The sequence below is a fragment of the Dermacentor andersoni genome, chromosome 4 (genome assembly GCF_023375885.2).
Source record: "Dermacentor andersoni chromosome 4, qqDerAnde1_hic_scaffold, whole genome shotgun sequence".
Taxonomy (NCBI): Eukaryota; Metazoa; Arthropoda; class Arachnida; order Ixodida; family Ixodidae; genus Dermacentor; species Dermacentor andersoni.
This window is the reverse complement of record NC_092817.1, coordinates 73,367,476-73,395,082: the sequence shown is the minus strand read 5'-3', so window position 1 is coordinate 73,395,082 and position 27,607 is coordinate 73,367,476. Positions and strand designations below refer to the sequence as shown.

Sequence of the window (27,607 nt, the reverse complement as noted above, 5' to 3'; positions counted from 1 at the left end):
TAGAGCCTGATGTGATAAAGCACGTTTCGAGCTCCTGGAGGAGGCGGTCGGGATTGTCCTGGAGCTAGTGAGTAAGAACGTCTAAGCGCTTGCGTGTCTGCATTTTGTTGCCCGGTGGATCTATCAGTGCTCGGAGAACGGCCCACGTCTTAGCCGTGCCTAGTGTGCCGTACAGACGATCACAGAATCCTCTCCAGTTGTTACTGGTAATAGTCTGGGCCTACTGCTGCGCTTCTCGCGTGATACGGGCAACCCGTAGTTGCAGCTTGCGATTGAGACGCTGCCTCCTCCATCGCTTCGTCAGCCCCGTCAGCATAGTACATTCAGGGTGTACTTCATTTCAAGTGGTTTACATTGTAATATTGAGTAAACGAACGATACATTTCTGCACTGTGAGCCACGTGTGTGGTATCGCTATCGCCAGTGGTATCACTATATTAATATTTTTCTTGTTGTTATTATTGAGCACAACTTGATCAAGATGTATCGCGGGCTTATAAGGGAGCCCAAATGCATGTACATGTTACTAAACGTTAGTCAAATATACTTTGCTTATTGAACGTATGTCGTACTCTTTTTCGTCATTATATATATATACATACTATATATATATATATATATATATATATATATATATATATATATATATATATATATATATACTTTCCTTGAGGGAAATCGCAGTGCGCACATGGCAACTACGCAAATCGCCACCAGCTCCATCCGCTGGCTTTCAAGTATAGACTATCAGGGGCAATTTAAACTGTGACAGGCACAACGTACTACACGTGCTTCAATGCGTTACCTGTAACTTGCAATGCATTAGCCAAACAGAAACGTCGTTTAGAACGCGATGGCATCTCAGGTGAAACAGCAAATTTCATAATTTGGACACGCTGTTCTATAACATTGGCGCACTTGTGCTTAGGCAAATTCTACGTGACCGTCCAGTAGCGGCGACACACGAATGAAGTCTCCACGATGACTGCGGCCGTTCGAGTTCTTGAATGTTCAATGGCCTTTGGAGAAGTGGTCCAGTATTGCGATCTGAAACGTCAGCCGCTGCTTCTCACTGGCCGCGCACGTCGTCTTAGGGAAGTCGATGGTCACGTGCTTGAAGTACACACTGCCTTTTGTTTCCAGGTGAAGGAGCTGCGACGATGACTGTAGTAGCGCCTGCGTGTCGTTAGAAATCGTGTGTTGTGACTCAGGGGAAAAAAAGAAGCGGCCAACGTGCCTGGCACCACGCGGTAATTTCCGCTCACTGCCGACTGTTTTGCATATGAAAATACGAATCTCTAATTTTGTGTCTACTGTCTAATGAATACGGTGCGTCAAGTAGCGTTCCATGACCGCGGACTCTACGTGGTTTGGTCATTACCACACCAACGGATGCTTGCAAATTTATGACATATGCAAACATGTCTCAAGAAGAAGCTACATTAAGGTATAGGCAAATCAGAGTGCCATACATCGCGAACATCTAATTCGTTTAAATAATTCAATACCGTCGAGAAGTCTGTCGCAGGCTATTTTCCGACTATTATTTATATAGATGCAAGGTTTCCATTAAATGTTGCATTATATTTATCCAATTCTGTCTCTAAGACCGGTACACCAACATGATTATATATTTATTCATCGATAAATACTGTGGTCTTGTGCAAGATATCATCAGTCTGGTTCACATGTGTAACTACACAGAAGGGGAAAAATGGGGAACTACATACATACATACATACATACATAAATACATACACACATACACACATACATACATACATACATACATACATACATACATACATACATACATACATACATACATACATACATACATACATACATACATACATACATACATACATACATTCGAGGAGAATCGTCTGGGACCACAGGTCCTGCTAAATGTTTACGTTTCTTCGCAGCCCAGGCATAAAAGCTGAAATGAAGTGGTACTGTCTCTGTGCACCTGTTCGAGCAGCGTCATACAGGAAGAGAAATTCGCGTTGCACGGCTGTGCTAGAAGAAATTAATTTTTATTTTTCTGATGATGTGGTCTCTGGACTTTTGTGCTCGACTGTAGTTACATAAATAAATGAGAACGGCAGGGATCGTCATTTTGTCCACTTATCCGCGCCTGATGGTTTACCATACCTTATGCATACTTTAACAATACCGCAATATGGGGATGTTTCCGGCCAGTGTTTCCTTTATGTATCGTTTTCTGATGTTACCCAGTGTAACTAGAATCAAACTTTACAGACAGAGGAGAAGATAGACGAAGAAGGAGAATATAGAAGGTTATTTAACGCATACGTGCACACTGGTGTACATAAGCGGTGGGGAACGCAGGATGAAAGCTCCATAATGGCAGCTTGACTTATACCATCTTCCCCTTCAACAACATGCAGCAACACGGCGACATATTGTAGCGTAGATTGGAGACGGAGTCTTGCAAAATAGCCGCTTCTCTTTGATGGCGGGCCAGAACCAGAGCGTTCAGCTTACGCAATTCATCGTCTTACGTGGCGCCGACATTTGCGCGCGCCGTCCTGTGGTGCGGGAGCCCCACATCTTTGTGTCAATTGGCTCCCATGCGAAAAGCGACCGTCTCGGTCACGTGAAAAAGTCCTTTCAGCGACATAAGAAATGGAGCTCCTCAGGTGCATCTCGGCGTTCACGTACGCGCCTAGTATGGTTTCATGCGCACTACATGAACAATTTCAGTGCGAGGACGACGACGGAGTGAACCGGGGTCAGAACTGCAGGGGACGACTTCATAGGTCACGTCACTGAGGCGGCGTGTAACCTTGTAGGGACCAAAATACCGGCGGATCAACTTTTTCGAGAGTCCACGGCGACGGACGGGCGTCCAGACCCACACGCAGGCGCCGGTATTGTAATGGACGTTGCATCGACCCTGGTTGTATCGAAGGCTGTCTGTATGCTGTTGGCTCCGGATACGATGCCGAGCAAGCTGGCGTGCCTCTTCGACTCTTTGTACGAACTCTTCCACGTGTTCGCTGGTCGGGCTATTATCAGCCAGAGGTAGCATGGCGTCAAGTGTTGACGTGACGTGGCGCCTTATACAAGTTCGAACGGCGTAAACTGTGCAGTATCCTGCACAGCTGTGTTATACGCGAAATTCATATAGGGTAAGATCTCGTCCCACGTCTTGTGCTCTACGTCGACATACATGGAGAGCATATCAGCCAGCGTTCTGTTCAGACGTTCCGTTAATCCGTTGGTTTGAGGGTGATAAAGAGTGCTCTTGCGGAGAGAGCTATGCGTCAGCAGGAGAACGTCCTGCATAAGTTCCGCTGTAAATGCTGTACCGCGGTCGGTGATGAGAACAGACGGTGCACCATGTCGTAGGACGATGTGGCGTACAAAGAACTTGGCTACTTCATACGAATTTGCTTGCGGAATAGCTTCGGTTTCGGCGTACCGGGTAAAGTAGTCGGTAGCGACGACTATCCATTTGTTGCGCGAAGAGGTCACTGGGAACGGTGCTTGAGGAGGGTCCACAGGATGGAGAAAGCCAGCCGGTTTAACTGGTGGTTTCTTGCGGCGCTGACAATCGCGGCAGGTCTTCACGTACCGTTGCACAGAAGAATAAAGCCAGGGCCAGTAATACTTCTGTCGTGTCCTTGCCAATGTCTTAGCGAATCCCAGGTGTCCCGCGCATGGCTCATCATGACAGGCTTGCAAAACGTCATGGCGTAGCGCCGACGGCACGACAAGGAGGTACGTATTGGATCGCTTCCGCATTTCTTCCAGTAAAGGACGTTGTTGTGCAAGTAGTATGATGATAAGCCGCGCACGAGCGAGCAGGGTAAAATACCTTCAGCTCCTTGGAGGTGCTCGATCAGCGGCAGCAGCTCAGCGGCAGCAGCTCAGCGGCAGCGCGCTGGTGCTCAGCCATCTTGATGGCGTCGATAACGCCGACAAATGGCAAGCCATGGCCAGGGTCCGATGACGTCGTAGGGAGTGGTGTGCGTGACAAACAGTCAGCGTCACTGTGCTTCCTTCCAGATCGGTAGACAACTGTAATATCGTATTCTTGTAAGCGCAGGCTCCAACGGGCTAGTCTGCCTGAAGGATCCTTGAGGTTGGCAAGCCAGCACAGGGCGTGGTGATCGCTGACAGCCTTAAAGGGTCTACCGCACAAGTAGGGTCGGAATTTTCCAATTGCCCACACAACCGCTAAGCATTCTTTTTCAGTGGTTGAGTAGTTGTTCTCAGCCTTGGTGGTACTGCGGCTTGCATAAGCAATGCTGCGTTCCGCACCATGCAGCTTGCCACTGCAGAAGAAATGCGCCAAGACACGCATGGCTGGCGTCAGTATAAATTTCAGTGTCAGCGTCTTCGTAGAAATGAGCAAGTATTGGGGCTCTTGCAAACGTTTGCGCAATTCATTGAACGACTGCTGCTGCTTGTCCGCTCAAATGAAAGGCGCATCGTCGCGTGTAAGCCGTGTCAGAGGCTCAGCAATTCTCGAGAATCCCTCGACGAAGCACCTATAATATGCGCACAAACCAAGGAAGCGTTGGACAGCCTTCTTGTCTGTGGGTGGTGAAAACTCGGCGACGGCAGCTAACTTGTCGGGGTCTGGTCGGACGCCTTGAGGACCAACGACATGGCCAAGAAATTTGAGCTCTTGGAACCCGAAGTAGCATTTTTCAGGCTTGATGGTGAGGCCGGCAGTATGGATCGCAGCGAGGACAGTCTCGAGTCGTGCGAGATGTTTGTCAAATGCGCTCGAGAACACGACGACGTCGTCCAAGTATACAAGGCAGGTTTGCCATTTGAGTTCAGCAAGCACGGTATCCATCATCCGCTGAAAGGTGGCAGGTGCGGAACAGAGACTGAAGGGGAGAACTTTTAACTCATAAAGCCCGTCAGCTGTCACAACCGCTGTTCTTTCACGATTCTCTTCATCAACTTCGATTTGCCAATACCCTGATTTAAGATCCAACGAAGAAAAAAAACTTGGCATGTTGTAGACGATCCAATGCGTCGTCGATGCGTGGCAATGGATAAACATAACGCTTGGTGACACGGTTCAACTTTCCGTAATCTACACAGAAGCGTAGTGTGTTGTCTTTCTTTCTGACTAGCACTGCAGGGGAGGCCCACGGGCTGGATCACGTTGTCTTAGAGCATCTCTTTCACCTGATGCTTGATCGCTTCCCTTTCCATTGGAGACTCTGTAAGGATGCTGACGAACAGGACGTGCGGACTCGTCCGTAATAATGCGGTGCTTTGTGATGTACGTGCGCCGCACTTTGGATGACGTTGAAAAACAGTCCGCAAATTCATTCACGAGACTCAGTAGGCGGTCTTTCTGATGGCCTGGAAGAGCGGCGTTAACGTGAATCCGTTCTTGTAGGCTGGGTAACTCAGATTGCTGAGACTTTGCGGTTTCCAATGTGGCAATGCCAGCAACATCAGTGATTTCGCGAAGAAATGCGATTGTCGTTCCTCGCGGTACATGCCGATACTCGTTGCTAAAGTTTGTTAGCAAAACGACTGAACATTTGTTTCGCACCTGAAGAAGCCCTCTGGCTATACAGATGTGGCGCTCAAGAAGCAGAGGCATGTTTGCCTCAGTAATTACTTCGGCGTCGTCCTCCATGTCGCATCGGACAAGGGTAAGCACGCTGCTCTTGGGTGGCAACGTGACGTGATCGTCAGCTCCGCGAAGCGCGATGTCACGGTCACTGTCATTACTGTTCGCTATGGCTTGTGTAGTAGGGAAGCTGACTCTAGACACTTGCAGGTCAATGATGGCACCGTTCACCTGAAGGAAATCCATGCCGAGTATAAGGTCCTTTGAACATTCAGGAAGAATGACGAAGTCGCCAATGTACGGGAAGCCCCGAATGTTGACTCGTGCCGTGCACCGGTCCATTGGAGTTATGAGATGTCCTGCTGCAATACGAATCTGAGTTCCCGTCCATTGCGTGAAAACTTTGTTCAGTTTATGTGCGAGATTCTGGCTCATAACAGACGTGTCCGCACCCGTGTCGATTAACGCCGTGACTTCGTGGTCATCTATGGTAACTGGTACGTCGCAGGATACTGACACGGAACTACACTGCTTTCTCTGCGTCTCAATTACGTCATATCGCGGTCGTCGTAGTGTAGGATCTTCAGCGTTCGCAACGTCAGCCACCTCACCTCCGCAGGTCGCTGGACTCAGTTTTCCCGGGAGGCTGGGCTGGGTGAGCGACGCCTCGTTGCTCTCGGCGTGAATAGGGGGCTGGAAGACCTGTTTCGGGCGGGTGACGGTGACCGGGGTTCACGGAATTGTGGGACAAACGAGGTCCTGGCGTCCGCGAGGTATGCTTCAATTGCGCGGGCACAGCACATTCAGTGAAAATCCACGGAACCCAGCTCGGCGGTAAGGACATGCCCTGTAGAGGTGATCGGCTTCACCGCAATGAAAACACAAGGGCCTCCGGTCTACGGTGCGCCCTACGTCACTTTTGCGGGGTGGTCGTGTTTCAGCCATGAATGGCGTGCGGGGAGGCCTGAAGTCGCCAGTTGCTTGTTCAACGGCGCGCACACCATGAAAGTCCGGGACGTCGCTCACATCGCGAGAAATCGGGGACAACGAACTTCGCGCAGCTTCCGCATACGATATGCGAGTTTGTGGCTGCTGTACCTAGTGCTGTGGTATCTAGCTTCGCTCTGGGACTTGGGCTGCCTGCCCGATTTCCTCCCGGACGACCTCAGCCAGAGCGAGTCGCTGTAGCGATGCTGGAGCCCCCTGAAGCTTTTGGAGCTTTTCTCGAACGATAAGCCTAATGAGCTCCTGCAAGGCATCGGTATTGTCCAGGGGTATAGCGAGAGAGTCACGCGATAGGGTCGACACGTCGCGGTTGTACGGCCTTGCTTGCTGCTGCAGTGTCTTTTCCATTGATACGGCTTCCGCGAGAAACTCTGCACCGGTCTTTGGCGGGTTATACACACTTGTGGCAAGGTAAAACGAAATACATATACGAAGAGCAGAAATGTCACAACTTTGAAACAGGAAAGAAATGCTTTTCAAGTGGCACCAAAGAAAGTTAACATTCATCAAAGTATTTGCAGTAGCGTGTTTTTAGATACATGATGTATGTTTTCATCACTTAATTTGTATTTATTGAGTGTTGAGGGAAGACAGTAGAAAAGTAATTGAAGGCCGTAATTAGTGCGTGGGCGCAGAACAGCCTAGTGTTCAGTGCACCTATTTAGGCGAAAAGCTGGATTTTCTTGCAATTACCCTCATAGTCTAACATTTAAAAGAATATATGGGATGTTCCAGAGAACACTTTCAAAAAAAAAAATTTTTAAATTGTTGGTGGCAGATAGCACGATTCTAGTCCACGAGTTGGTCTACTCGAAGAGGCGGACAAGAGTTTCACAAAAGTTGAAGTACATACTCCACTAGTGAACGAAAATTCACTAATGTTTTTCACTAAGTACCTTATTTAACATATTGCAATTTATACATTCAAGCGGGTGGGACTGCATGCAAGGCATATCGACTTGAAAAGAATTGTGTGGCTGACACCATTTACGAGTTATGCGCCGTGAAACTTGTGGTAAAGATGCACTCTCGTTCCACTTATTTTCTTAAGAAAACGTCCTTTCATGCTTTGAAGCAGAAAAGTGACTGGAACGCCAATGTATTTCTCCACAAAGTTCTGGAATTTATATCTCGAAGCTGGTGTCATCCTGAGAATTCGTTTGAAGTGGATCCGCCTTACGAACTCCCCGGCTAGAATTTGTAATATGCAAAAGTGCCATAAGGTAATTAGTTGAAAGCTTATTTAGAGATGTTTCTGTTAAATAGTTCATTATGCACTTCATTATTTGTGCAAGTAATGTCCGCTTCTTTAAGTAGACCAGCCCATGGACTAGAACTGTGCTCTCTGCCACAGGCAATTTCTTTTCAATTTGAAAGTGTTCGCTGAGACACCCGGTATAAATTGGTCTGCCCATAAAATTTTAAAATTCAGGGCTACATCACGCGTATGTGCATTGTAAGGCAGATCCGAAATAGCCCACAAGGCATTCTTTTGGAGTGAAACTAGGTTAGCTAACGATCCCTCAGTACTATTTGACCGAACGAGTTGACCATAGCGCAGGTGAGAAGCAAATAGTGCGTTATAAATCATAAGTTGCTGCGGTGTTGGTATATATAGTAATCTCCGGAATTTGCGCAACATACCTAAAGCTTTACTGAGCTTATTTTGAAAGTAATCGGTGTGGGGGTCCCATAGTAAGGGTTTAGGTGTAGCGGAAAGTTCTATTTTCGTGTCATGAGTGTGAGGCATTGAGGGAGGTCGAAAGGCGGGGAAGTTTGTTCTAAACATGACCGCCTTTGTTTTGGGGCAATTCAACTGAAGATAGTTCTTTACCGACCAGTTATACAGGGCGTCCTAGGTAACTTTAGCCAAACTTTAAAAATATGGAAATGCCACGTAGCTAGACGGAGGTACTCAGATTATTTTTTTCATTGTGCCCAAATACATAATTAGTCTTAGTGAATTGATCAACTTCTAAAATATTATACTTAGTTGAAAAGTGCCTTCACAAAAGCGCGCTTCATTCTGTAAAGTTACATACACGCAATACTTATGCATAGATTGTTTACAAGCCGGTTTCGTGCTCGTGTGTTTCCCCCTTGTACCCGACCACAGCCCAATAGGCCTACTAAAGATGAACCTAACAGAGATATCCAACAGAGATTGGAAAAGTTCGCAATGTTGTCCAGTTATCCGCGCGTGATAGGTTGCACTTTATTATAAGACCGCTTCTGGTGGGTGTTCTGTCTTTTATTTTGTTGTCTGATAGTACCGAGCATATACATATGGGGGTCGGCTATTATTCACATGTTACTGCCCTTTTTTCGTGTATTGTGTATTTTCGGCTGAGAGCTAGCGCACATGCAGTTCTCTATTTTTATTTCATTTGCTTTCTGAAAGTCTATGCTCAGCGAACTAATAGCGCAACTTGGCATTCTTATATATAATACATGCCCTATTACACGTTGCACAGAGGCTGTCCTAATAAACAAGACAGCAGTAAAACACCACGGTTGATTGAGCCCAAATACGATGCGTTGGCGGTCGTGCGTTCAGGTTCAACACGCGTGAGCGTTAGAACATAGTAAACGGGAACTCGGTTTCATCGCATACCTTGAGGTTATGTACGGAGACATCACTTGGCTCAATGTAGCACTGGACGGAGATCAACAGGTCCTCGTAGCCACCGTCGCTTTCCAGAGTGAACACGCTGACCAGTAGGCAAAAGAGCACGGTCGATATAGAAGTATGCCCTTCACGATGTGCTTAGGTCCTGTAGAAACAGAAACATAAGCGCGAACAAAAATTATTGGAAACCTACTAAATAGTTAAAATGAATTGCTGCCATATTCTATACAAGGCTTTAAAAGTGAGTCTCTAATTTGGCCGCCTACTGGCCCGGCCATCGGTCACGAACTCTGAATGACCACCATATATATACATTATTTATTTATTTATTTATTTATTTATTTATTCATTGTACAATATTGCAGGCCATGACAGGCCCAAGCAGGAGGGGGACATCAAAACGTAATTAGTATAAATCGTGATTACAAATATCGGGATTACAAATATGATTTGGAATTGCCTTCCAAATAATGCCTTGAAAGCATTATTACTGAACATGTAATGTTGTGTCGATGTGAATTTGTAGAAATAAGTTGCTGTCTACAGATGATGTATATGCGCACATATTGAAACTGTTATGTGAAATGTATGTTGTGATTATTTATTTATCTCGGGGGTGTGAGAAGTTAATTTGTAAATAGGGCAAGTTACAGTATACAAATGAAGTATATGCACACATATTCAAATTGTTCTCTAAAATTCTTGTGATCTGTTAATGATTTTATTGAGGTGAGTTGTGTCTCTTTCCTCTTGCTGCAATTGAAAGATAATTTTGAGATGGACCCGGTACTAGTCTCGGCTATGGGTCGAGTGCTATTGTGTGTAATATGCTGTACATGATGCTCAATAATAAAAAAAAAACATGGCACAACTTTTGTGTTGCGAGGATCGAGAATCGCAGTTTCTATTCTGGCACGATGCTAGAACTCAGGTGGAAGTGGTGTTCTGGCTTTCGTTCTGTACATATACTTCCATTGGAAAACTCTGGTGTTAGTGGTTTTGTGAGGTCCCCTCTCCTTTCCCGGTTATCTTTCGTTGCTCGTTATATGATTTCTATAGTTTAACTTGTAACTGCGTAGGATTTATGGTGAACCGGTGAACCTCTGAATCGGGGACAGCTGTTCTACAAAGAAAAAATGAAAACATAAAGGTTGCGTACCTGCGTTTTGACGGGTACTGCGAGGTCGAGCAGCTGAGGTCAGTAGTATAGCTGACCACGCCCTTCTTCAATTCTCCATGACTCTTTGACAAATGATCCGTGGCTGTCTCTGCGGAACGTCGCTATTGGAAAAGTAGATCGACTGTTGGCGTGGGGCTGCGATCCTCAGTGGCCACGTTTTAGGGAAGTCGATGGCTACGTTCCTGAAGTACACCCTGCTGTTTGTGACCCGGTGAAGAAAGAGGGACGACGACTGCAGTAGCGCCTGCATGTCATGACGAGTGGCTTCTTGTCTCTTCGGGAAAAAACGCCACACGTACCCCCACCACGCAATCATTCTCGCTCCCTTGCCGCCTGTTCCTCAAAAAAAAAAAAAAAAAAGAATCTAATTTAGCCATGGAATAACATAGTGTGATCTGTGGCAATCTATGATTGCGGCCTCTCCGTAGATCGGTCGTTACGGCTTTAAGCTCATGTTTAACGGGCCCTCATGAATTCACGGCATATGCAAAAACATCCCGAGGAGAACTTACAGGATGTGACGCAGAACACAGTACCATGTACCGCGCGTATATGTTGGTTCAATTACTGCAATGTAGTTGCGCTTTCTACAAGAACTTTATACATACACTTTTCCGACTAGTTTGCACAGGCGCAAGCTTTGCATTGTATATTGTTAGAACATACTTATTTGATTACGTCTGTAGGACAAGTACGCCATGTGCTTGTGGCTCACCGAATAATAGAATTACAACAGCGTCATTTCGTGGAAATAGCCACGGCCGATAGGTTGCCTTATAATATACGCCTGTTTATGGCCAGTGTTTTGTTCCTTTTTTATTTTGTTGCTCGATGAAACCCAGCTTGAGAATATGATTGTTATCAATCACACTTTGTCACCTTGTTCGCATATACACGTGTTTTCTCCTAGTGAATAAAACAGCTGTTGAAAGCCAGCGCCCAAGTTACCCGTCATTCAGTTGTGGTCCCGTAGGTTCAGCGCCGTTTAAGCTTATAGAAAGTTGGTGCACAACCGACCATCGGAGCTTGGCGTACGTGTATAAAAGGCCTGTCCTATAGTAGTCGCGGCACAGTGCATATGTCAGTGATCCAGATGGCAACAGAATGCTATAGTCAGTTTAGCCCATTAGTATGCACCGGCTGTCGTGCACGTGTGATTAACGCGCGTGCCCATTAGAACATAAATGCTCAATGGAAACTGGGTTATCGTGCATGCCTTGACGTTCTGCTCGAAGACATCACATGGCTAGATGTCGTGGTGAGTGGAGGTCAACAGGCCCTCGTAGCCACCGTCCGACGCTTCGATTTCCGGTGCGGTCACGTTGACCGGGAGCCAAAGAGAATGGACGCTACAGGTAGGCGCTTGTCCATGTTCCGCTTTCCTGTGGAATGAGAGAAATCAGGCTCGTAACGAATAGCCTCTTTTTTGGGAAAGGAAAAGAATTGCCGTGGTTGAACAAGTTTGTCGAGTGATAGCACGGTTTTGCTTGATTTGGGAAAGGGCACACACGCTGCTCGGCACCGTCAGCAACTGCCACATCCATAATTGCACCACAAGACAACACACAGACGCTGCTCGGTGCGGCAGCAATAATGAGCGAACGGATCTTCATGCTGCGTCTCGCTTCGACGCGAACTAAGCGTTGAAAGCACAGCACGTGCGAAGCTCCCAGCGCTCTGCCCACTTTGTACGCATCGCAGAACGCTTTCAAGGTATGGGCACCCACGCGGCGCACGCAGCAGCAGCCGGTATAAAGCGGCAGGCTAAGTCCGAGTTTGACCTTGGCTGAGCTTGAAGTTCAAATTTATGAAACCAGGCTTTTTCTGTGTTTGTACCTAGAGTAGCAGAGCGTTTTCTCGCTCGAAAATTATCAACCACCCTACTGTGGCACAAAGCTACAAAGCAAACCCGTATGGTATTTTCCGAAAGAAAGCGTCGCGGTTAAAGAAAAAAAATGCCTTCGTTCGGGAGTCAAGCCGAACACCAACGCTTTTCTGCGGTGGTCGCTCTTCCATCCGAGCTAACTAGGGACCTAGCAGATCACAGAGCGAGGTCGAACTAATTGACAGCTCGAAACATAGGGCCACTGGATACTGCAAATCCTTTCTTCCCAAGCCCGCAAGGTAGAGGCATATTCATCAAAGGGAAATTTGCCATCCACCCGAATGTAGCATGGAGCTGCAACAGGAAACCTGCCCTGGCTTCTCGGAAAGCTTCGCAGTTGAAGAAAAATTGCGTCCTGGTTCGATATTTTGCTTTGTAGCTTCGTGGTACAGTCGGATGTATGCGGCGCTCAATGACGTCAGGCCCGCCCTTCTATAGATCGCCACCAGGGGCGCCCTACTTGCAGCATAATGAAGCCAAATGTGTCAAGCTACGACACCACAACACGCAGGTCGCTATCACTATGGTCAACTGAGGAGCTGGGTAACGCCCACCTATGCTCTGCGGCGATAGCTGGTCGCGTATCCATTTTAGAACTAGCAGGTTCTCGAAACGCAATATCCATCCATTTACCACATAGTGCATCAATTAACTCATTTATGCGACAGGGAGTTCTTGAAAGCATGCCTTCTATATGGTGTACAGAACCGAATACCACTTCATACAAAAGACCTCAATGATCCGAGGAACGACATGGGAATGCGGAATCTATGACTTAATCACCGTTGAGTTGTTTCTCGGGATAATTCTCAATTATTCGATAACACCCATGCAGCCACAATGCTACAGCCGATCCTATACTGCGCGAAGAAGTGCTCGTCCCACAATTCTATATTAAAGAATGCAGACGATGCCCCCGCTGCGAATGAATGAAAGAGGCCAGGCTAATGTGCCTGCTTGAGAGACGTACTTAGATAAGGAAAAGGCTAAAAAGTTGCAAGTTTTACTCGAAGGCGAAGCATCGAAAGCGATAGCATGGCTTAGCGTTGCACTGAAGGCGTCTCAGGAGGCTGAGGTGATGAGCGTGCCAGTAGCGTTGCAGGTGTCACCCCTCGATGGCGTGCGAGATGGGATGAACGGAAACATGGGGGAAAGATGGAGGATAGGAGCGAGCATACCGCAACGCGACTGAAGCCAAACCTGGTGGCCCAACACGTGATCGGACGTCAAAGTGCGCAGTTGGTTTTAAGTATTCCCTTTCTGCAGGTATCCCACGAGAGGGCAGGTGAACAAGCGCGCACCGAATAAAAAAACTACTGGCACAGCTGCCGGAAACCGAAGGCCTCAGGAAATCTCGATTCTTGCTCCCTGATCTCGACGCAGGAGGTCACGTGTTGGGCCACCACTGTGCAAAGGGCTGGCATCACGGAGCGTTCGCTTGCCAAGGCTGGCTGAGTGACGTAAGGCTCCTTCCTATATTTTTCCTTCCTCCATGTACGGAAAACACACAGACGCTGCTCGGCGCCGTCGGCACTCTCTGCGCGTTAGTTTGACCTTGGCTGAACTTGGTTAGATTTAAGGGACCACGCGTTTTCTGTGTTTGCACCTGTAGTAGTAGAGCCATCGCTCTGAAAAATAAACAAACAAGAAAACGGAGGGAAACCAATTATCGAGAAATAGAAAATTGCCTTGTACATTACCCAGTGCGAAGCTGGGACGACGAACGATGAGCTGGCTTGCGCTTTCTGCGTGCACATAGCTTGCTCGCGCTCAGTTAATCACACTTACCCACTACGAGTGGTAAAAAAGAAGAGAACGACATCGGAGAGAAGGAAAAGAAAAAGTGAGAGGTCTAAAGAACGGCAATGAAAACGAAGGATTGAACTTGTTCATGTCGATGTACGTAGAAGGGTTGGCTTTACCAAGAAAGATTGCAGGCGTTCAAAGCGTTTCGCCAATAAAAGATTATATTCTGCAGAATAAAAATTTGTTAGTTTGAAAGAAAAATCTACAGATAAGATTATGCTGACAATATCAATAAAAATGTCGTTAAATTTTAGCTAATGCAAAAATTTAGGAGGCTAACAGAAAAAAAATTACGAATCCTTCCACTACCACAAAATTGGGGTAAGCGAAGCTTGTCCTGCGTGCACCTTCGTCACGGTTAAGTAACCCACAGGTAAAGGTGCAGGATTGCTTCGGCCTCCCGCTTCCTCAGCTCGGGCTCTTCTTCTCGTTGCTGTCGGATTGCCTGGGCTGGGGCAGCTCTAAAGTCGCATTTATAGTCCGACGCTATCGGCGCGCGGGCGAGTGTTGTTAGACGGCGGGCGCGTCGGAACGCGTTGGCAGCGTCCGGTTACGTTGGCGGCGCCAGTGTGTCGAACCATCGCTCGAACTATAGACGCTGTTGTTCTCGCCAACGTAATGTAGCGTGTGCGCGTTCACGCTACGTCGGACTATATTTAGGCCTTAACGGCTGGATCGGCGCGCCGACGGCGAGCCCTTTCAAGGGCGAGTTCTCGCCGCCACTCGTCGAGCGCTGCCAGTTCCTAGGGGGAACACACAACGCATGGCCATCCCACTCGTTTTCCGAGAATCAACTGAACGGAAACGAAGCGACGAGGCCGGCGCAGCGTGCGCGAAACCACTTCCTAAACTTTCCTTCCGCGGAGGAAGCGAAAAGGCTCTGATTGGTTGCGGAATCCTTGCTAATGACATAGCTGTCATCAAACCGCCCTTTTCCTCAGCTGCTCTGCCCTGGAAACAACTGGGCTTTTGCGTGAGCACACCGCCACCGAAACTTGTGAGCTAATACAAGCTTCGTTTTAAAATCTTGTGTCATAGAGAGAGTCATAAACGGCAATGAAAAACAAACCTTAATTTTCTTCGCCTTCTAAAAATGTCATGCGGCTACAACGGCTATCTCGCCCAGGAGTTCAAATAAATAAATAAATAAATAAATAAATAAATAAATAAATAAATAAATAAATAAGTTAATCAAAAGGAAGTGAGCGAGGAAGAAGACAAAGTTTGACGAAAGTGAAGGCAGAACACGTTGGTTGTAGAAACAAGCAAGATATATGTAGAACAACCAACATCGCTTATAGACCTTCCTCTTTCAGTGCTTAATGTTCTGGCGCGAGCTCCCTTGTTCGTGGCTTAAGGGTATAATGTCACATTCTGCATGCCTATATGATTATTAGTTTTAACATCTGTGTTGAATTCTTCATTACCATGACAGCTTTATCAGAAAGTGGCATAAGCACATGTAATTTTCCAAGCAAAAGCGTCAGATGGCTCATTGGGCTCTCGAGAAAGCCGGAGCCTGTAGCAGCAAACAGGTACCTAAATTCCCATTGGCTTCGACACCACGTCACGAGCGTGCCTCGACGGAGTTCCCATTGACAGCGACACCACGGTACGAAAGCGCCTCGACGGTGGTGAGCGGGCAAAACTAAAACCCCTCAATAAAAATGATAGTGATCTAAAGAAAGGAAAGACGCTTGATTCTGCAACCCGTGAGGGAGCACGGCGAATCGTCGTCAGGGGAGAAGGTGTGGGAAGTGAAAGACTGATCCTCAATAAAAATCAAAAATAGCGTCATCCTTTGAAGATCGCCGCCGTCCTCCTCCCCTGCGCTTTCCCTCGACGCTCGTGCCTCCCATTGGCCGAACGTCATCGCGTATTCTCGCGCGCTTTTTTCTTGCTTGTTCTTTGCTTCCGCCGCCATCGCGGCGCCAAACATTGCGAGCGGCGTGCGAAGGCACCATGTTTCGCGCGTCCTTTTTGCTTTTGTAGCGTAGTTTGCGTGTTCGTGATGCCGCGTTGCTGTGCCTTCGAGTGCAGCACAACTGAAAGGGACGGCAAGCGACTATTCCGTATTCCATCTGCCAAGCGAGACGCGACATGGAGGAAGGCCTGGCTTCAAAGAATCAGCCGGGCCGATTTCAACCCAACGCAATGGTTCCGACTCTGTGAGGTAAGCAAGCGATTCTTCGCTCATAGCTAATCTCATATGCTGTCACTTGTTGTATGCGGCTTGGTTAGTTTTTCGCTGTCCTAACTGCCGTACGTTCGCGCTGCGTGTTGCAACTTTTGTGCCCGACTTCAATGAAGTCGTTTTCAAACGCACGTGCTTTTTCTCGACTCAGTCATACATTCCATAGCGTTGTCTTTGGCCTGAATGTATACGAACAGCTCTTTTTGAGTGTATCGCCGTAAGTTATGAAGAGGTGACGGTACGTAGGCAAACAGGTTCGCTTATGACGTTTTGATCATCATAAGCCGTTATCGCTCTTTAGCGCATTATCCATCTGCGTCGAACCGTTATGAACCATGAACAAACGTACTCGGGCGACGGCATCGCCGCGCGGACCGTGCCTTGAAAGTGATCTGCGAAGCTGACAAAGAGTGCCGACTGCTGATATAGCTTCGCGCTTTGTGTCCTCGCCGCTTACTTGGCGTTGAAGAGAGACGCATGGAGAAAGCAAAGAGCGTCTTTGGAGAGCGTCTGATTATAGTACAGCACCGCGTAGGTGGAGCCAGCGACAGCGCAGGAGGAGAAGGGAGGAGGTAGCGCTACTTTTAATGCAAAAGCTTTACTGGAGGCGAACGTGCGATTTCGCCGTGCCGGTGCTCGGAGGAGGCACATGACGTCACAACGCACGCCTCACTGCGGATATTTCTCTCTCTCCCTCTCTCATTCCCAAGTCACTACTGTGCATGCGCCACTAGTAGCATCGAGCCACAGGTGTTCCGCCGATGCGCAGCGCCGCGCCTTTCCGCCGCCGCCGTTTGGTATGACGCCACACCGCGTTCCTCGTCGTTGCGCTCGTCTCCGCTCGCTTCGCCAGCTGCATCGCATGTCTGATAACATGTCGGAGGATTGAAAAGGAGTGCTCGCGTGCGCCGCAACCACTGTTGAGGCGGCAGTATAGACGGCGCGATAATTCTGATAAGCAGGAGGAGGCCTGGAATCGACATCTGAACGAGATGAAGAGGAAAGGAATCGCCCAGGAAACAGACGAACAGCGCACCGAATGACTGGCGAAACGCCGCAACATAGCTAGGCAACCAGACTAAACTGGACTTGCAATCAAGATTAACCAAGGCTAATCATGATATGCCTTAGCTTTCGCTAAGTACATCCTGGCAAAGCCGAGCTAAGCCACTGCCAATTTTTAAAGCGAAAGCTTTACTGGCCGCGAACTTGCGATTCGCCATAACCGTGTTCCGAGGAGGCACATGACGTCACACCGCGTTTCTCGTCGTTGCGCTCGCCTCCGCTCGCTTCACCAGCTGCGTCGCATGCCTGATAACATGTCGGAGGATTGAAAAGGAGAGCTCTCGTGCGCCGCAACCACAGTTGAGGTGGCAGTATGGACGGCGACAATTCTGATAAGCAGGAGGAGGCCTGGAATCGACATCGGAACAAGAGGAAGAGGAAACGAATCGCCCAGGAAACAGATGAACAGCGCGCCGAACGACTGGCTAAACGCCGCAACATAGCTAGGCAACCAGACTAAACTGGACTTGCAATCAAGATTAACCAAGGCTAATCATGCTATGCCTTAGCTTTTGCTACGTATATTCTGGCATAGCCGAGCGAAGCCACTGCCAGTTTTTTATTTCATTTACCGACGTTTCGCCGTGCTCCCTCACGGGTTGCAGAATCAAGCGTCTTTGCTTTCTTTAGATCACTATCATCTTCATCATTCAGGGGATTCAGGCGAAACTGAATACCAGCGCACCAGGTGTTGTGAGGGGAGAGGACATCGCCGCGACGCCGCGTCACCCTCGCTCTCGTAAGCCTGTGTTATCCGCGCGTTCCTTGTCCGCGCAAGCTCTCGCCTTCGTTGTAACTGCGACTCCGGAAGGCCAAATCAAAGCATGCCAACCGTCTCAATGCGCTCGCTTGGCCGCGAGTTGTAACTCAAAGGACCGTTCAGCGGCTTTTAAGTTTGCAGGATGGAAAGAATTCTGTTGTGTTTCCATTGCGAACCTTGGCCAATCACCCTTGTGGGCACGTGCCCTGTGTTGAAGGAAACAACAGAAGCAATGAAAGTTGAGATAGTCGATGTGAATGCATGGTGGGTTAACAGCGTAAGGAAACACGTACACATGTCTTCGACTTCACTTAATGTGAAGCTCCCTTTGCCGCTTTCTTCTACTTTCCCACTTCTGCTGTTGTTGCTGCTGTTGCTGCTGCTGCTATTTGGCACACCACGTACAAGACAGGAGCAAGGCGCCGCAAGAAACTCGCTTGGACCCCACCGCGTTGAATGTGCACAATGCCTTCTGGTTCTCCCTGGGCGTCGACACATTAACCTCTTGACAGCCGTAGTTATCCGTAACTCCCCTTAAAAGCATTGCAGAAACTGCAGCGCTTACCTTTCTACAAAAGTGCGAGTCCAGAAGGGACGTAGATAGAATTGTAGAGAGGAGGGGAGAGAAGATGCAGTTCCCATACAAGGGGGGGGGTGCATGGGGAGAGAGAAGAGGTGACGTGGGAAGGTAAGGAACAGTGGTTGCGGGGAAACTGGATAAATTTAAGTTCAAGGCACGGTACAGCACGTTTCTGCTATTTCTGAAAAATAAACGCCATGCAAATATGTCAAGCGGACAACTTGCGCAGGGCGTGCAGAAGCAGAGCTGCATTGATTAAAGTGCACCGCAGGGTCCAGGCGACACTACGGAAGCGGTCGACCGTCAAATCAACACTTCCCGGCCCGCCGCGTTAGCTTGGCGGCTATAGCACCGCTAGAGGCCGTGGATTTGATCACAACCGCGGCAGCCGCATTTCGACGCGGGTGAACTAAAAGACACACGTGCACTTAGATTTTGGGGCACGTTAAAGAACTCCACAGTGTCAAAATTAACCCGGAGTCCGTCACTACGGCTTGACTCATGATCCGATAGCGGTTTTGGCACATACAACCCCCGTAATCCTATTCAAGTTTATTATTTCTGCCACAATGCGATGTGCCATGTGCGGCAATGACAATGCTCAACCCTCTCGGAGGTTGCGAAATATGGAGCGCAACAACGCCTCAAGCAAACACCTCTCCCTGTGTGTTCTGTGTACTACGCAGACAAACAGCAGTGCACGGTACACGCAACGTAGCGCTTAGCATCTACTCGCCTCTCTAGTGTTAGACTAAACGTTGAAGAAAGTAAGCTTTCGCCGTCAACATCACCGCTAATTATCGTGAATCAAAGCAACCAACACAGAAAGCTTCGCTTACATCGATTCCCACATTGCGTGGAATCTGCATAATTTTTTTCCCGCTGTATTACTTGCCAATGAAAACCAAGATCTGACTATGAGATACACCGTTGTGGTGCCTCCAACTTAATATTTACCTCCTGGGGTTTCTCAACGTGCATCCAACGCGCGGCACAAGGGCGCTTTCTGGCATTTAGCCCCCATCGAAATGCGGCCGCCTGGCCCGGGCTTTGACCCTGCAACCTCGCGCTTAGCCGCGCAACAACGGGTTTTCAACCGACTCACCGTCGACCTCACGGTCTACAGCAGGAGCTCGTTATAGTAATGCCGTTCTCATTAGGTAAGGACATTTTCATTGTTAATTCTTACATTTCCCATAATGAAAAAAAGGAAAGAAAGAAAGATAAAACTGCATTAAATTGCAGGAACAGGAGCTGCTGTGTTTTCGCCATCTTTTAATTAAGGGCACGACTTCCGATGGCAACGTTGTTATTTTGAGCCTTAGAACATTCCTATCTGTCATTTTCAGCGCGATATTTAATGCCGGATACATCCTTGCAATTTAAGCTCTGAGAATCTTAAAAAGAAAGAAAGAAGAAACGCTAGTAGGCATTTGACTGCTGCACATGTGAGGCACATGAGTGAGTAAGTGAGTGAGTGAGTAAACTGTATTGCAGGTCCGACGAAGTCGCGAACTCGTCGCGCACCCGGCTAATCCCACGTCGGGACCGGCAGGTCTAGTCCACCGGCCCGGTCGCGGGCACACCGGACAGCCAGGATTTGCTTTTCTAGATCGGGGCTACGCAGATTGCTACACGTCGGGAACGATTCTGCTTTAAAGAAAATTATGTGCATTCGGCCGCTCGCTCCATGGAAATTGCGCAACGACAATACAACTTGTCATTCAGCGCTCAGAACATGCAAGTTTTTCTATTCAAACAACATGGTTTCTCTTCCATATTCACTCTACTCGGCAGATTTGGCTGGCTTCAGCTTATTTAGCCCTCTTCATGTAATTAAAAACCCAGATCCGAGGTCGCCGCTTTGACATGATCAATAAAAATTAAGCCCAAATCACAGAACGTGCTCTGCTCGTTACGGAAGAGAGAGACATATTCGCAAAATGGCAGAAACGCTACGAGCGCTGCATTGCTGTGCACAGAGACTAGTATATATATTCTGTTATATTATATTTTTAATGAACGCAGAAAATTACTCTCTTTAAAACAGAGCCAGTATCGAAACATTTTTATGCCACCCCATATAAACACAATGAAGAAGCAAAGTTGGGGGCTATGGGATCACAGTCTTCTATCATTAAAGCATATATAATACGGGATTTTAATTAGTCTAACGCGGTCGCCGAGAAGGCATGAGGGCATTGAACTTCAGGCCTCATGGGCGAGCCTGTAGCACACGAAAATGTCTCGGCAAAGTTAACGTCATGCCTAAGAGGCAGGTTGCAGCGTGTCTTCGCCGCATCGCGGTCTTCTCCGCACGACCATATGCAGCCGAAGACGAAGAACAGCGCCGATTCAGACATGTCGGGATAATCCTCTAGTATGGTCTCGTTCATCCCGTGTCCAGTCTGTCTTCTGAAAGTCTCCCAGAGAATAGAACGTGTCAGCATTGCCGACACAACATCCATCTTGATGTCGCCAGCATCGAAGGACTGCTCCTTCAAGGTGTCTGACATACAACGCCACATAACTTCAGTTTCGGTGAGAACCGCCCTCTCACATGCTCGTTTGTTCAGAACGAGTTCTGATAGCAGTCTTCCGACAATTCTGGAGCCAATCCCAGCAATCTTGATTGCACTGGGGGCATCCACTGCGTACCATGGTGAGTCCAGGTAACTGGCTTCCACGTCCAGTCTCCAAGCACTATCGAGACTCTCGCCACTGTCGTCTCCGAAGCTGTCGTATTCGTACCGTTCATCAAGTGCGGACAGGTATGGCGCCGTTCTTATCCAGTTCGTTACAGCGCTGAGCGTCATGTCAGGATAGCTCTCGTAGGAGTCTTCAAAATACTCAGGCCTCGTTCGCCTGAAAAGGCCTGTGTAGGCTGCTGCTGACCTCTCGAGGGCGTCACTCGTGCAGTTGTTTGCAAGGATGGGAGATCTCGCGCGCGAGAGAACGTGGACGAAAGATCGGCCGATTCGTTGCATCAGCTTGCCAACATCCTCCCTAACTTCGACGGTAACGACGTCGCCCACATACGGGTACTCGAGCGCGTAGTGAAAGATGCGGTCGCTGTTGGCAAAGCAGCGTGTCCGGTGAGTATCCAGAACGGCGTCTCGAGAACCAGGACTTACCGATGCGGCTATGATGCGCCTGCTGGTGAATGGCACGAGCACTTGGATGCATAGCCAGCCGTAGAGTTCCGCAAAATCGCTCTCACCGAGCTCCTTGTGCAGGGCGAACACGGCCCGAGAATAACGGTGATCGTGAACGACGACCGGGAAATGGTCATTGTAGGAGCCATTCAGAATAGCACGAAACGCTTTCAGCCAGCGCTCTTTCGAAATGGCTGGCGCCAGGCTCTGAATACCCGCTAGGTCGGTGAACATTGTGCCATCTTCAGTTCTCGAGCGATGAGCAGGGAGCAAAGCTTTGACGAAAAACATCAGCGTGGTTTCCAAGCGTGACATTTTGCTTGCTTTTTCTCGAAAGTCCGAAGTATTCTTGCGCCGTGAGAAACCCTCGTACACAGCTCGAAAATACTCTTCGTAGTTCTCAAACGTCATGTCTTTAATGCGCCTTGTGCTTGCCGCCAGAAGCGAGGCCACGTTCTCCGGTCTTCTAATGACGACCCGTTGCTTGGGACCACTCTCCACGGTCACTTCTAAGAGCACCGGTATGTTGACGACCCGAGACATGTAGAGCATGCTCTCCAGGACGTCCGACTCGGTGGAAGCGTTCGCATCGGCAACTTCGTCCGGCCATGCGACGCCGCCTTCTGCCAGGACTTCTGCCACGTACGCCGACTGGTCGTCCCACTCCGCGACAATGTCGTCGCACGCGACAAGATGCCTCGCGGCTTTCTGCACGGCGGTCTGTTTTCTAGTTTCCAGCGCGTACGGAATGCGCACGGCTTTGGCTCGTCTGGAGACGTTGCTCAGGAAAGCAGAGGTGAGGGCCTGCGCAACGCTCTGACCCGGGTGCTTTGTTGGCCACGAGCCGCACACGTACGCGTGGAAATCGTCGCACGGATCGTTTCTCACGTCGAGGGCGTCTTTGAGCAGCGACCCCATGCGGCGGCAGGCCTCTCTGCCGCAAGGCGCCACTTGTATCGAGGAGGAGTCCCGGACTTCCAAACGGCGAGCGCTGTCGTCCCTGCTCCTGGACGCGTTCCTAGTGAACATTGCCAGAGACAGTGCGGCCAGCACGACGCCGAGGAAAATCAGGCCCGACGTGAAGACCAGGCAGGTCCTGCCGGGACTGCGCTGGGCGAGTCGCTGCAGAGACGTGGTAGCGTCGTGTCTCTGCAATTCGTCGCCGACCATGCTCTGCCTGGCTCCGCCGGTACAGATACTCTGGAAGATGGAATGCGCGGAACAATAGCGATCTCTCAGTTCGCTGATAAGTCTACCGGTTGAAGAGTATAACGTAACTCTACACTAGCCTGTCTTATCTACTGCTTAGTGCGAAGGCAAATTTCTTTAATAAACCTAAGACGCACAGCATAAAAGTTCGCACCCCACAGTGCTGTTTTAGACATGAAGTTCTTCGCGTCATTGTGTGAGCATGGCTAAAGAGTCGAAACGTACAGTCCAGCGATTGTCCGCGCCTTTGGGACTCAAATTCAAAGAAAAACAGTAAAAATCCAACAGTGCATCCCACGTTGAAGCCCCGACCAGCGCCATTAAAGGTCAAACACAAGCAATTGCTTTCAAGTGTAAAGGAGAAAATACTATGTACTAAGCTGCATCATAGTTTCGCATTGACGCTTAATGCCGGACAGTGCAGGACACTGACTTCGTCCAGTTAACTTGCAACTTGGATATGAGGAAACGCGACGTGAGAAAAAAAAGTAATTTTAGCAAAGTACGGGCTACTGGCTAAGTTAAACCCAGCTAAGCAATACAGTTGCCTATTGAGGGCAAGGTTACGTTCATTGTATGACTCTCAATCACGTTTTAATGCGAATTCGGGGCTGCGACGCAGGTTGCGTCTCTGGCACCACGAAATCGGCTGCGGGACTCTCTTGAACAGCCTCGCTGTAATTAGGGCGAAAGAAGGAGCGCGCCCCGTGCCAACTCACGCAGTTACACATTCGCATCACAATCTGCGAGCGTGTGCCTTCCGCGCGTATTGACGCTACTGTGGTCATCCGAAGGCGGGGAAGTGAACCCGGCTCCGCGCGCAGCTGAACTGCGCGGTCATAGTCTCTCCACGTTCCGTTCAAGCGCAGTATCGCTTTACCGGCAGTTCGGCGATAGTCGTTCCAACGGCCAGGTCTCGTCGCTCGCCTCCGACGCCTCTCAACGATCGCTGACGCCCCTTGATCCCGGCGGCAGCCCCTGCCACTGCAGCAGTATCAGTGTGCCCGCCGCACGGCGCATTGCTCACGGAGGCAGCCTTCTTGGAGGGCGCCGGTGGGTGCGGAGCGGCTCTCGATGGGTCCTCCTCGAACGGAGGCTTGTATTGCGAGCGGCTGGTCATGGAGAATCTGGGTTTAGACGGGCGAGTTACGCAAAGCTTGGTGTTATCAATCAGAACGACAGACCTTGCGAATCTGATGACGAACCTGCTGACAGAGCGCAGACGTTGAGCTTTGACAACGAACGAGACGGTGAGGGCGCCGTCCGTCAAATGCGAGTTCTGTCCTTGCTGGAAAAGTGCGCAATAAATTAGTGCGGGACGGAAACAGACAACGAAGCCGGAGAATGCACAGTGGGAAATAATTTTTATGCTTGTATTGAAACGTGAATAAATAAGGAATACGGATGGAAATAACAAATAAGGATTCAGTTAGTGGACGAGGAGGCACTTAGCCGCATCCCTTGTGCATTGCCCGAGAGCGTTGCTACGGTGGTGACTGTGCTGCCGTGTATACGTTCTTGGATATTTATGTATGCGTACAGTATTAGCGCTGAGAGTGTAAGTTAGCGTCGGAGGGACTTAATTTTTTGTTTGTTTCTATCATCGAGGTCATCCACCACATAGGTTGGGTCTTCGGTTCCCTTCTGTGGAAAGTTTTCTGGTCTAGTTTAGTTTAGCATTAAAACATAACACTTACATTCCCCGAAGCGTTATCCGGTTTTATTGACCGTTCACCTCATACGGTTGTAGATATGGAAATATTCAAGTTCCTTGGATCGGCATATTCTTCTCGCTCATAGCAGCAAATTAACGCATCACAGTGTATGCGCGAGATTCGTTGCCAAATTTAGTTGCCAAGACAAAGCATGGTAGGCTATAGCTAAACAGATGTTTTTAAGAAAGTCCCAATTTTATTACATTCACACGTGCCAAAAACATGACATCTCACGCATTACTGTCACTGATAAACAACCCTGACGATCCGTTAAATCGCTCGACGATTTTACCCGAGTTAACAGAAGGTGCAGATGAAGCCACGCGGATTGTGCATACAAATAATCAAACGCTGACAGACCTCCACCGCCCAATTTTCGCCATTGATAATTTAACCCCTTGTCTTTGCATCTGTGCCTGTGCCTTGAGACGACTTATCTGGAATTACCTGCAGTTGCTGGCTGGAAAGTCAGTCTTGCCCAGGCATGCGCTCGTTTTCTTCTTCGACTGATCTTACGACACCAGGGCAAAAGCGCGAGATGATAATGGGGATTACTATGTATGGCGCTAGAGGGAACGCAACCAAATAATTTATTCTGAGAGAAAAAGAAGTTACCTGAAAATGCCTGAAAGCAAGAATAGTATGTTGTTGAGCTGTGAAACAAACGAAATTATCGGTTGTCCATAAATAGCCTTCATGACTTTATGCTATATATATATATATATATATATATATATATATATATATATATATATATATATATATATATATATATATATATATATATATATGTATATGTATATATTTATATATATATATAGCATGCCCGTGGCTCATGGTACAACTCCGAAGCTGCAAAGGATAGCATGACAGGGACACTTATGGGTAGCACAATCTGAAAACAACTGCAGCTTAATGTGCCCTCGTTTTTCGCATGGTGGCTGTGATGGTGATGATGAAATTAGAAAATTGCGCTGAATATGAGGAACAGGCCAAGGATAGTGTGATTGTTGGAGAAAAAAACGAGACGAGAGTAAAATAATGAAACAAAATTAGCTCTATAATTTCAATGCGATAGTGTCATCCTCGACGGCCTATCTTATGTTCATTGCGAATGAAGGAGTCATCTAGCTATCAATTACCGCGCTGTCTTGTGCCAGCTGACATTATCCCATGCCTGCAATTTTCCTAATTTCACTGTACCGCTTAGATTTGTCCCGCCTTCAACAGTGCTTTCATTTTCTTGGCACACATTCTGCAACTTTAATAGGACACTGGTTAACAGCCTTACGTAATAGGCGGCATTCCCAACTGCATTTCGTACTCTTGGTCTCATAGAAGATCGGTTAGCTCAATTCGCCAACTAATCCCACGCCGCTGTCTTCATGCCTCCTTAACTATGCGCCTATAATTTCTTTGTTCCGTTTGTCATTGGATGGTCCTTATTTTCTGAACGGTTGCCTGTCCGGAGCACCATTTGTCGCATGCAAAAACTTTCCCAGCTCCACCGTGAGCTTCAGGACAGCACCGGTGCACGCCAGTGCGATTTTCTGCGAGCAAATGGCGTTCGGTGGGGCGCTCCCCGCTCGTGACTCCTGCACTTCGCGTCCTCGGAAAATCGGTTGCGCTACACTAACTCCCATGGCGTCAATTAGGTAGATGCTGCTGCTGCTGCTGCTGACGATGATGAATTGTAGCAATGCCCATTGTATCAGGAGGGCATTTGGAAACGTCGACCCCAGCTGGGACGCGTGCGGCCACGTTCCAAGTTCCTTTGTCCCGTGAAATTGTCTATTGTTTAATCTGTTTAACCCTCTCTGAAGCACTTTGCGTCAGGTGTTATAACGGGCATTGTTACGGCTCGTAAAATTGACTGGCCTCAGTGACCGATTGTAGGCGTGATGTGATAGACAACGGCACGTCTTTGAATTGACATTACCTTGCTTCCTCCCTATCCTTTCTGTCTTTTGATCCCTCAACCCTCTGCCCGACGTAGGGTAGCAAACCGGACGTGATTCTAGTTGATCTCCCTATCTTTCCTTCCGTCCTTACCCCTCCTCCTCGGCCCGCCTTACACTAGAGCGACCATACCATCCGCAAACAAATGGCCTCACGGAGCGTCTCAATCGCACTTTCACAGACATGCTCGCAAAATATGTCTCTTCAGACCACACTACTGAGACCTCGCTCTACCGTTTGTCACATTTGCTTATAATTCCTCGCGCCACGACACAGCCGGTCATTCCCCATTTTTCCTTCTTTTCGGCCAAGAACCAGCACGGCCCCTCGACACAATCCTCCCTGACAAGCCGTCGACACGGCTTGTCATCACGGGCTCGATTCGCCGTGCAGACAGCTCACTTTGCTTGCGAAGACCGAGATATACCCAAGACTACGAAATAGGTCTTGTGTATTGTTACGGTTCGCTGTGTGCAGCGATGAATGGAACGGATGCCAAGTGCCTGAGACACGACGTGCCTAATCGTCACGCTCACCAACATGAAAAGACCTCTCCGTCGGGTATGTGCTACGGGAATATGCACCAGTGCAAATTCTACTCTCCTTTGTCCTACGTTCACCCCCTCTACGCCAGGGAGTGGTTTCTCTACGAATTCCTCTGTGTGGGCTGACCTGTGTGTTGATTCCGCGTGACTTATATTCATCCCCTTTACGCCAGGAAGTGGCTTTTCTCCGTATATCCTGTGCGGGCGGACCATTATGCAGACAAGGCCTTCTACCAGGGAACAAGAGAAAATGAGGTTGTCCCATGCGTGCAGTAGCACGCATGCTGAATGTTTTTGTAGTTATATGCTTGGAGCACACCGCTCACCCGTAACAATGTATTAAAC

General features: G+C 48.5%; 1 protein-coding gene and 1 long non-coding RNA gene across 2 annotated transcripts in view; one reads left to right on the top strand and one right to left on the bottom strand.

Moving 5' to 3' along the window:
• Nucleotides 1-640: 640 nt before the first annotated feature.
• On the bottom strand, nt 641-11,992 carry LOC126536317 (uncharacterized). Its single transcript, XR_007600639.3, has 3 exons — nt 10,369-11,992; nt 9,195-9,354; nt 641-1,176 (listed from the first exon to the last, which is right to left on the bottom strand). It is a non-coding gene; the product is annotated as an uncharacterized lncRNA (long non-coding RNA).
• Nucleotides 11,993-15,995: 4,003 nt separating this feature from the next.
• The window catches only part of LOC126536316 (cysteine-rich venom protein-like), a 44,627-nt gene continuing 33,015 nt past the window's right edge, over nt 15,996-27,607 (top strand). Inside the window, exon 1 of the mRNA XM_050183235.3 lies at nt 15,996-16,253. Coding sequence (XP_050039192.1) covers nt 16,092-16,253 — 162 coding nt within the window. The 5' untranslated portion in view covers nt 15,996-16,091. The remainder of the gene's footprint in view (nt 16,254-27,607) is intronic.